General features: G+C 30.3%; 1 protein-coding gene across 1 annotated transcript; it reads left to right on the top strand.

The window, feature by feature from the left end:
* Positions 1-5,898: 5,898 nt before the first annotated feature.
* Positions 5,899-7,207, top strand: LOC140838010 (zinc finger protein 10-like). The gene has a single exon (XM_073204097.1). The coding sequence runs from the start codon at positions 6,202-6,204 to the stop codon at positions 7,015-7,017; it is 816 nt and encodes a 271-aa protein (XP_073060198.1). The 5' UTR covers positions 5,899-6,201; the 3' UTR covers positions 7,018-7,207.
* Positions 7,208-12,073: the final 4,866 nt, after the last annotated feature.

Below are 12,073 nucleotides of genomic sequence, written 5' to 3'. Positions count from 1 at the left end.
TATAAATATGATATTATAAATGGTTTATAACCGAAGATCGGAAGATGAATGAATTTATATATTATTATATACTCAAACCTTTACTTTCTGTGCGACTTTAAAAGATATAATTGTGATGTATGGGCCCGAAAGGGAGAACAGGTTATGTATTTGGGCCTTGGTCAAGCAGTTACGAATCGGTCCTTTGGGCTTTGTATTTGGAACGTGGGCCTTTAGTAGTTCCCTCTTTGATAGTTCTCGATTTACTTTGGACTCCCTTCTCTTTTGGGTACTTAGTCCCAGGCCCGTTTTAGAAAGTGTTTAGCTGACCGTTTGTCATTAATAAATCATAATCCACATTTATAATATCTATATTATTATTATTATTATTATTATTATTATTATTATATTATTAAGTTTGAGACACATAGAATAACTATCTTTTGATGTTATGATCTATTTTAATAGTTATATATATTAATAAATTTCTAAAATTTTAAAGTAATTCATTGTAGTTAAGTGGATACAGTATTTATTTACTAAACATTAAGTTATATGTTCAATTCTTACTTGAGTTTTATTTTCTATTTACTTCTTAAATTCATATATCAAAATAATAATATTGTCCTCATTACTTTTTATTATTACATTTTGATTCTCAGTTTAAATATAAATCAAATGAATTAAAAAACATATTGTACAAGCACGTAACATGTACATTGGTGCGCTAGTGTATTTATTTTAGTTTTTTTTTGTTTTTTTTTTTACGAGAGTGCGCTAGTGTATATTAATAGTAGTACTTGGTATTTTTTAATTATTATTTAATCCCTGAATTTTTATATAATATTGTCATATTTTATTGGACAAGTGTCCCTCAGTCCCATTCAGTCTCCTTCTTCACATTTTATTTAAAACATTGAGAGAGACATTTAATTAAATTTTTTTTATATAATATTCGTTTCTTAACCATAAAATCAACGTTTAGTCCTAATTTTTACTTTTACCAGTCATATATTAAGGCATTAACTTTCTCCCATTTAACGGGGAGACGAGGATTAAACGTAAAAAAATTCCCCCACACTCATCCCATGTAATAATTAAAAAATACAATATTTTAGTTATTATGTCTATTGGAATGAATATTATTTTTATTAGTGAATTTTTAACATCTATCCCACTGTTTCAAAAGAATTTTTATTTTTATTTTGTATTAGAGGTACAAAAGAATTTCTTTTTCAAAAAATAATTCTATTAATTTTATGTTCTTCTATAATCTAATTTGTCAGTTTATTGCGATTCCATGAAATTTTTTCGATGAAAGCAAAGAAAATGAAGAACTTTTTAAATGATAACGTACGTATCACTAATAACTTTTAGTTGTTACACATTAGTGATAAAAATATATAGGAGTTGCATATATGAACTCGGTCAATCTTTCAGCTCGAGCTAATATTTTGTTTTGAATTAAGTCCAACTCTTAATCTTTACATGATATCAGAGCCCAAATTTCATCATTATATGTTGAGCTGCCAATAGTTGGATCACTCGTTGTTTTGTAAATTACATGCTTCAAATGCTCATTCCTGAACTTGAGATAGGTGTGTTAGTTGTCTCACATCGTTTGGATAAAAATTCCCGAAAGTTACATATATGAACTTGAACAATGCTCTTCTATCTAACTTCACACACAACTACTGACGCCTCAAAATTTTGTCTTATTTAGCAAGAAACAGGCTATAAAATAAATATTGGTAAATTAACGTTTTTAAAAAAAAGGTAGATTAATGGTTGAAAAATAAGAAACGATTGATTTTAACTTTTCATTAACTTTTTATATCGTCACTGTTGCAAATTTTAACGTGATACTTGACGATTAATAATCATATTATTAATTTTCCATTTCAAAATTTATGTAAATTTTTTTAAAAAATGTATCTTATCGTTGAAAATTTTAAAATATTTCACCGTTACCAAAATTTTTATATTTCCCGGCCAAGAGGGAAGCCGGGTATATATATATATATATATATATATATATATATATATATATATATACATATATTTTCATGACAATTTTCTTCATAAAACAATGTATTAAAATTTTATTTGTAATTTTAACTAAAATGAATCTTTACCCTGGTGTTTTGGGAAAAATTCTAAATTTTTTGATCATATAAATTAATTGCAATTAATTGATTAAATTATAGGTTCCATCTAAATACATTTATTGTTTTTATTATACATATTAAAATAGGGGATCAATATAAAAACTATTTTTTATGCTCATAATATATATACCGACAGTTTTCTTTTCAAAATTTTAAAATTATTGGATGTTGATTAGGTAAGTTGATAGCATTAAAATCTGGACAAACTAATGTTAGAATATGATATAATCTAGAGTAATTGTTAAACGGTGAGTTCCCATCAAGACAATAACACAAAATAATATTTATATTAACAATTCCTTGTAAAATAAATTAACCGTTGATTCGTTAAGAAAACAACATTAAGATTTTTAATGTTTTTATTAGCTGACATTGTAGAGTTAGCCCGTTACGTATGATAGTTGCTAGAACATTATCTAATATCCAGCTATTATAATCACAACTGAAAATGAAAATGAAGATAACTTTGTTTTTAATCAAATCTTACAAGTTGTTTAATAATATAGGTTGAGATGTTAGAAGAGTGATCGAAAATCGTAAACGTCATTCTTGATTGTTGCACGGTTTTTAACATTGGAGTTGATCTCTGTCCAGGGCCGGACCTTTTATGAGGCCAAAGAGGCCACCATCTCAGGTCCCGGTCCTTGAGGGGTCCAACATATATATTTTAAGTTGATGATCTGTTGAAATAATTTTTTTACACCCCATATTAAATAAAAAGAAGAGTAATCTGATTAGTTTTTGTTTATAGTTGATCAAACTCGATTTTTTCTTCAAATTCTGTTTGAACAATTTAAATAATATTGAGAGACTTTGTGACATTTGTTAATTTTGGTGAAGTTAACAAGTTAGTCTTTAACTATCTTGATAAAGTATTGTATATAACTTCAACAATTTTTTTAAGATGCTACAGTATTTGACAAAACTGAATGATTCATTCTTAAATACTATATTATCTATAAGATTTTGTTAACTGTCCTATTAATAGTTGCATAAGTAGAAAGAAGCTTGTTAGTTATTATCTTTGATCAATAATGTCACAAAATAGACTAAATGAGCTAGCTATGCTGTTAGTTGACAAATAAATGATCGAAACCTGGATTATACAAATTTGATATATAATTTTTTCCTCTAAAATAGCTAGACAATTATTATTTATGTAATTATTTCAAATATTTATTGACTTGTTTTTTGTGTAATATATTGTTTTTGTGTATTTATTATCTGCTAACTGAATTTTAGCATTATTTATAGAAACAAAATAACTCATTTTTAAATTTTCGCTTTAGGCCTCATCGAACACAGGTACAACTCTGTCTCTGTCTATATGAAAAACCGATCCTAACACTATTTTTTGTGAGTGCATAATATTATCTCCGTCTACAAGTATCATATGATCATTGAAATTTTAGAAAACATCCTTGATCCACGTCTACATTAAAATTTCATAAAACTACATTTTATAATCATACTTTATTAATCATCTATTCGATAAACATTAATTCTATTTCGCATTTGTAAATCAATTGGTCAATCTTTCATATTTGGTCTTTTTTTTGTGAAAAAAACAGAAAATAATGTTTTTTTTGGGTGCATGAAATTTTTATTTATTATAAACAAGTTGAGAATGAAGACATTCGTGTAAAGTAGAATGTCCTAATAAAGACAAAATAAACCATGAATTATTTAGGCACTTAGAATAATAGGTAAAAAAATTAGCATCCATTAATTGCGTCTTACTCTTCGGACTGTCGCGTGTACTTCAAAACCAATCTTCCTTCAGATTTTCTTCTTCTTAATTTTGTAATTTTTCCACATAATTTTTGTAGTTGGAGAAAATACATGTTTGTGGTGATATAATTTAAAATATTTTCAAGGAGATATTGGTAATGATTCCTCTGGCATTACGACCTTTACCACAATGATGTTGTCCGTAGATCAAATTATTTCGTGGATTGAATTTCCCTTGACTAAAAACTCGATTATGAAAAGAAAAATATAATTTTTGAAACATGGGTCGTGAGATATTTCCACATCAACATGCAAGAGCACGAAACTATGAAAAATGACAGTTTAAGCTAAGCGACATATTTCATGAAGGAATTAGACCCGAATTTATGGACAAAATACTTAGAATGGAACATATATATTACATTTAATACTATATAAATTTAGAGTAGGTAAGACGAGTCAATCCTGCTCATATTTACAATAAAAAAATAACCCTTTTAGCATAACAAATAATACATTTTCATGGATTATCCAAATAAAATATCAATCTAACAAAATTAACATGTAATACAGTTTCACAAGAGTATTTGTGATAAATTTATTTTTAAAAAAACATGGAGATATATATATTTTAATCTGAATAATGCTAAAATAATAATAATCAGAATATGTGTAAATCTTGAATTCATTTGGTCAACAACAACAGCATTTGCGAACACTCAATATCCAAAAGATTCTCTTCAGTCATGCCAGTGGCATTCTCAATTTGACTGCCAAATCTTGTAATTTAGGGCCTTTGCTGGCTTCGAATTTTATACAATATATCTAATTAATATTATATATAATAATTCAAATAAAAATTAAATACTTGTCGAATGGCCTTCCAATAAACGCACATGAGGCATATGAGGTCATAACTCATAATGCGTTTCTTTGGCATGTGATTTCCAATGGGACGTCTCCACAAGTTATTTATATATAGACTGTAAAGTTTATCGAATTTTCTGGAAAATTCTACGTAGAATGAATACACTTTGATTTGTTATATATTATAGTTGGATTATTGGAAATTATAAAGTGATTTTTTCTCGAAAAATAACGTTCTTCGTCCCATTACTCGTTATAAATTTGATTTGGATGGTCAAATTTACGTCTTAGTACAATAACTCGACTTATTTTATATTTTTAATTTTTATATTTGTTGGTTCTAACATGACGTTAAACATGTCAGTAATAACTCACGTTATGTTGCCACTCCAGCAAAATATACAAAAGTGTAAAATAAGCAAAATTATTTCATAAGATCTAATTATTTATCTTATTAGAAGACGAATATCCAACTTAGGCTTTTCTGCATACTTCTCAACTATATATCTGCGAGATCTACACGACCAATTCTACTCTATTATCTTTTCTGCATATTTCTCAACTAAGTACTGCGTAAAAATCTCACATATATATATATATCTTGCATATGTAGTGTACTATGTGTACGAATATATGGTTAGAGTTTATAACTCATCAATAGATGATATTCACAATCGAATTGAGATAGATAATAATACAAATTTAGGGTGAATTAGATCGGATATGTAATGTATATTGCGACGCCCGGAACCGAAGAGGAATGGGGTGATTATCGGTCTCATAAGATTACACGGACAATGAGCGGCTCTTGACTAAGGGATGCTCTTGAAGAATTACTGATCTCTACATGGGTAAATTTTGAAAGAGTGAAAGCAATGTGTATAAAAGGGATTACTAGATTCTTCACAACATTCACAATCACGAACTCAAATCCATCCCATATCAAATTCATATTCCTACTAATTGGCACGTCAAATTCGCCTTTTACGTATGAATAACATCCAACACCAACCAAACGAAATTCAAATCAAGACATGATGCAATCCACATGTACAATCCTAGTTTGTGTCCAATTTCCATGCAATGCCCCATTGCAATATCAAGTGTCTAATTTTAGGTCCCACCCTCCCCTTAATAAAACTTCAAATACTCACAAAAATACAAAGATTCATTAGCTACATGAAACGGCCAAAGTTAGATTGGCTACCATCCACGCCTATCTCGTCAAAAATCTGCTCATTTTCAGCTAATCATTTCTTCATTATGAATTCCTCCTAGATACCTATGTAAACTAGTTATCTTCTCAGTTACTCAGACTTAGATTTGTCATCATTCTTCATTCATTACAACCTTATTTTTGTTTCCTACGAACCCAAGATTAATCACTAGCTTCCTTAGCCTTTTAGCTGGGTCTTCTTCTTGTTCTTCTCTAACGGAAGAATCAAGAAGATATTTGATGTGGGTTAAAACTACACCGGATTCAAATCCTCAAATTATTCCGTCGGCGGCCATGAATTCGCACGGTGATTCGTGGGAAGAGCAGGCTTTTGCATTTGATGCAGCTGGAACACTTGGAGGGTGTGTTTGGCCACCGAGATCTTATCCTTGCAGCTTTTGCAGGAGAGAGTTTAGGTCAGCTCAAGCTCTAGGAGGCCATATGAATGTTCACAGAAGAGAAAGGGCTAGATTGAAACAATCTCCAACTATTTCTTCAAGCAACGATCAAGTTTCTGCTAATTTCACATCTCAAATCTGTTCTCTGTTGTACAAAAACCCTAACCCTGAAATTTCTGATGACCCAAGAAAAATCAGTATTGGGGCTGCATCACCTCCTGCTACAAAAGATACATCATCCCTTTGCTTCTCTTCCCCTATATTCCAGCAAAATTTGAAGAATACCACGGTTTCATCTACTGTTCCCTCTTGGTCAAGCTTTGTTACAGATAAAAAAGATCATGTTTTGGATTCGATCAAGAACCAAGAAAAGAAATCAGCTTTCATAATCGAGCCAAATTCTACAGAAGATTGTTCTACTGTGGATTTGTCAGTGAGTTTGGATTTGGAAGTTTGTGGAACATATGTGAATGGATCAAATGATGAAAAAGTTGGCGGTTGTAAGAGGAAGAGAATTGAATCCAAGCCCTTGAGTTTCTTCCAACAATCGAGTACTAAAGAGGGTAGATTTCAAACAGATGTATTTAAACTGCATTCGGCTTCGGTAGAGGAATTGGATCTCGAGTTAAGGCTGGGTGATGCTCCAAAGGTGAAGTAATTAGCTGCAAATTAATTGGTTTTGTTTTTAACCAAAGAATTACATACCTTGTCTTAAATTGTATTGTTCATTTCAGCCGAAATTAAGATGACAGAAGATTTCCTCTAAACTCGATCTTATATATTAGTTGATTATAAGGGATGCAGATGGCATCTTCATCCTGTTCAATATTTTGTGTTTCTCCCTGTGAATCGACTATTTCATTCGAATTTTACGCGTTATGTTTTTGAAAAAATACATATATCAAAATTTCTCCATCGAATATATACTTGAATTAAGTTACATTTGGTCGGGCAAATTCCTGTACTCTCCCGTGGCTGCAAGATGAGAAAAAAATCACGAGCTTTAATTTATCCCTTTAATCAAAGGCGACGCATACCTGAATTATTTTGAAGTCATTTTCCATCTCCGTCCCCAAGAAAATATGAGAAACGATATATTGTACGCACTCTTTTCTCAAAGGTATACTAAGTATCAGGGATTTACTTTTATTAAGGTTCTGTTTGGATGGGTGGATTTCAAATATATTCAAATGTATTTTTGTAGTTTTAGAGAAGCGAGACATAAATTTCAAATTCACACATTCCATATTTATATAGTTTTTCAGGTTATTTATGTTATATTTCAAGTTCATCCAATAAAAACATTTGAAATTTATTCTACTTTGTGTAACTAATTATCTATAAATAAACAAAATATGCATTTAAGATTTCATTCATTGTTTCATTATTAACAAAAAATGTAATCGAAATCAATGAGATTTCAAATACATCCATCCAAATGCAACCTGAATGCTTCACTCATTAGAAATACATAGAAATTGTCGGTGAGAATAGAGATGAGATTGAATATCATATCTAATACCGTATACATCCATCCAAATGCAACCTGAATGTTTCACTCATTAGAAAATGTTTCACTCATTAGAAATACATAGAAATTGTCAGTGAGATAGAGATGAGATTGAATATCATATTTAATACTGTAAAGAAGTTCTAATTGTATATGTTAAGATAAAAATTGAGTTTAGGAAATCTAATTCCTCATCCCAAGAGTCTCGGCATCGAGATATTCTTGTGCTATGATTCGATTAGAGTAAGAGCAATTTTTTTTTTCAGTAGTTTATTAAATTGCTTGTTGACTCGTGGGCTCTAAGTTAAGTTGGCAGAATATAATTTTGAATGTACATATTTGGATTTAAGGGGATAACGGAATGGAAGGAATTGAAGATCCTTAATGGATTTACAATGATGTTTTTGTTAAAATTTATCCAAATGACCCTAAAAAAAGCCTAATGATGTGCTAGATTTGAGTTTATAATCATCATTTTGTTCTATTTAGGCAAAGTCAATTTTTTGGACGAACGGATCCTAAATCCAGGTACATCAAATCCATTGAGCCAAACAAACTGATTAAATTCTGTTCCTATCGAACTTGGTAGATTTTGAGTTATTAAGATTGAATTATATATTGATCTTGGAAAAGCCATCTCTAGAGCTTATTGTGCAGTTGCGTCAGCTTGGGCCTGGGGTTCGGGCCCTGGACGTGACAGACAAGTATAAGAGACAATCACCGGCATGGATACGGAGAAATATGTGTTATACATGGCAAAGTTCTACGTAGATTAGAGCCACATCTTGAACCTGCGAGACAAAATGCTACATCACAATCGAGAGTCACCTTTGAGCCTGTATGAACCATCCCTAAATTTTAGGTGCTGGTGGACTGAGGGGCATGCTGCGATAAGGACGTCGCGTTCTGAAAGAAGGGTGATTCTGATACTTTTTTCCTACATTGATTGAAAATAAAAATATTTTAATGCTTTATAAGGGCTTATAATAAACCCTTGTTAACATTTTCGTAAAAACGAAAACGAATACGAAATAATTTCTATAAGGACCTATCGTACAACGGGCTTGAATCAGAGTGTGATGGGTAAACATACATCATGGATTGAAGTAATTGAGATACCCCAGTGACATTCTAAAATCAAAGCAATATTAATATATATAAAATAAACATGCACAGACAGATTGGTTATTGAATATTGAAGTACAAGTAATAAGTCAGATACAACACAACATGGATTCCCTTTATCTTTGTATTATTATCACCAAATCTGTTTGTAGCAAAGCATAAATCCATGCAGTTGTCGTCCCATCTTTCACTTTTCTTCTTTCTGTAATTTCTCAATGCTTCCAAAAATTTGCCACCAACTAAAAGGAATCAATCCATTAATTAAGTATTCTAACCATACCCTTTTCTATTCGATAACAGAATATTGTTGCATCACTGAGTCTCAAGGGTTAATTAATTAGGCGTCTTTTGTTCTTTCTCCATGCATTATTTCTTTTTTTATTTCATTTCCTGAGTAGATAGATAAATAAATAAATAAATAAAAAGTATATTAATGAATATTAATTATTGAGCAAGAATGTGGAATATTCTGTAATTATATTAATTAGTAACAAATATTCTTAGCCCTGATGTAGAAATAATAATAGCTAAATATCTTACATGATTTTTAACTTTCTTTTCTCTTTTAAGTTGGTAACGTGTCTTATAAAATTTCTCAAGCTTTATATTCAATGTTTGTATCACAAAACATTGAATACACACAACACACAATATGAATAAATTTTAAATTCAACAAAAAAAATATTCTAATCACATAATTATTTTTAATTACATCAAAATTATAAAAACCATTGTTTATAGTGAATTAACACAGAAAATATTATTCAAAGAAAAAAAATAATTTATGCACAGATAATGAGTATTGTACACGATTACTAGTATACGTCTATGACGCGTCTCCTTACAAGTTATATCCCTCACCACAATTTCAAATATTTTTGCTAGTTTCGATTTTATATTCTTTGCTATATATCCCAATTATTGATGAGTATTTGGGTTTAATAAACTTATGGAATATCGATCTTTCATTGACAGCATATAACATTGACAGCATATAACAAATACTCGATCGATAAATAGCAACCACGCAGATGCCTTGATTTGGAACATAGAAACAGACATTTTGCTTTGATATTAACGAAGATGAGTGTAAGTAAATGTTTAATGCAATTACGTACTTATTGTTTGTCTTCTTTAGGAATTTAATGAGAATTAACTATTTTCTGACGAAATGCAGAAAAATTTTATTAATTAAGTGAAGTTGAAGCAAAGGATCAGATCAGTAGTGCACATGGGAGCTTCAGATATGTCTGTTTACAGAGGAATTTAGTGAAAGCAATATGTATATGTACGTGTGTATAGACACACACATAATTTTGATAAATTGGACACCCACGATGCGTACTCATGTAAGAACAGATGATGTGACACTCACCTATTGGATGTGTAATTTTTCCATGTTTCATTACATATAATAGATGAGTGTCCATATATATATATATATATATATATATATATATATATATGTATATATATATACTCTTTGTAGAGCATTTGTCAGTTCCAAGAATTCAATTAAAATATGGAGAATTAGAGGAATTGTAATTAATATCGATTCCAGAAGTTAGCAGCTTGCGGGAAGTAGTTTATTTAGTATAGAGTAATTTGAAAGGTATGTGTATATTTAATGTACCCACAGCGATACGAGATCTTGACTCCCGTGATCATTATCTATTATTTATTGGCTTGAATAGACTAATTAATCACACTGTATATATATATGATCAAAAGAGTATTCGTCCAAGATTAAATAAAACAATATATATTGTAATAACATTAAATAATAAACAGATAATAAGGACGGAATTAAAGTTTGATATTTTTGACTTTGGTCTAACTCAATTTAGATAAATCTTTTAAAAGACACTGACTCCAAAATTCGAAAATCTAACAAAGAATATAATTTAAATAGCCTACGCAAAGGTTTCTAATTACCATCTGCTGTTTGAAAAAAGAAACGGAACTTTATGTTCTAAAATAAATGTTGCAAGAATCAAGAAAAAACGTATCGGTATATAACATGAAACAAAATAAAATAATAAAGAGTATGTCTTTTGTGAGGCGGTCTCACGAATCTTTATATTTGAGACGAGTCAACCTTACCGATATTCACAATAAAAAGTAATACTCTTAGCATAAAAAGTAATATTTTTCATGGATGACTCAAATAAGATATCCGCCTCACAAAATACGACACGTGAGACTATCTCACACAAGTTTTTGTCAATAATATAATACGATGTAATAATATATGTCTAACGGCAGAACTTACAGACCAATTTATAATATAAGATTCAGAAATTTATGGCAAGAAAAATTATAGTCTCACCGTTGGGTATAAAAATAAAGGAATGTTAAATTGAGACCTAGACATTTCATATTGAGAAACAATTTAGCTGCAAGCTCTTTGCAATTAACGAGCCGGCACACTTTTGTAGATAAATCATTCAAGATAATGGACCTGGAAGAAATTAAATGACCCAAGTCCAATAGCTATTTACAAGGGAATTAAAATTTAAAGCCCATGTAATCAAATTATATGATATGTAATTTTTTTTATATGTAAAATATAAATTATCACAAATTAAATAGGAATTAAAGAGATGTTCTTCTACACATATACTTGTCAAATTGGGTTAGGCCCGTCGGGTCGGCCCGCCCCGCTATAAAAATTGAGCGGGTTGGGTTGATAAAATAGCAGCCCGTCTGGAGGCGGGCCAAATGGGTTGAGCCCGTTTGGGTTGCGGGCCAAGACAGGTTGGGCCCAAACGGGGCGGGCTGGCCCGCCAAAGCCCGCCAAATTAATGTAGAATTATACATTTTTAAGTTTTATATAAAAATTGGAATAAGTCTCATGCGCCTCCATCACTCTCTTATCTTATTTATTTTTTATTTTTCTCATGGGCCTCGCCTCCATCACTCACTCTGGTAAAATCTGAATCTCTGTAAATTTTATTCATGAATCTAAAAATAAATTTTAAGCATAGCAGGTGTTTGTGAACCCAATAGCGGTTTCGTTTGAAATCCGACGAGTTGCAGTGAAATTTTTTGGACTCGATGGAGGTTTGCTAATTATGTG

The sequence above is a fragment of the Primulina eburnea genome, chromosome 8 (assembly GCF_022965805.1).
Source record: "Primulina eburnea isolate SZY01 chromosome 8, ASM2296580v1, whole genome shotgun sequence".
Taxonomy (NCBI): domain Eukaryota; kingdom Viridiplantae; phylum Streptophyta; class Magnoliopsida; order Lamiales; family Gesneriaceae; genus Primulina; species Primulina eburnea.
Note: the sequence above shows the minus strand (reverse complement) of the source record. Positions and strands in the feature narration are given on the sequence as shown.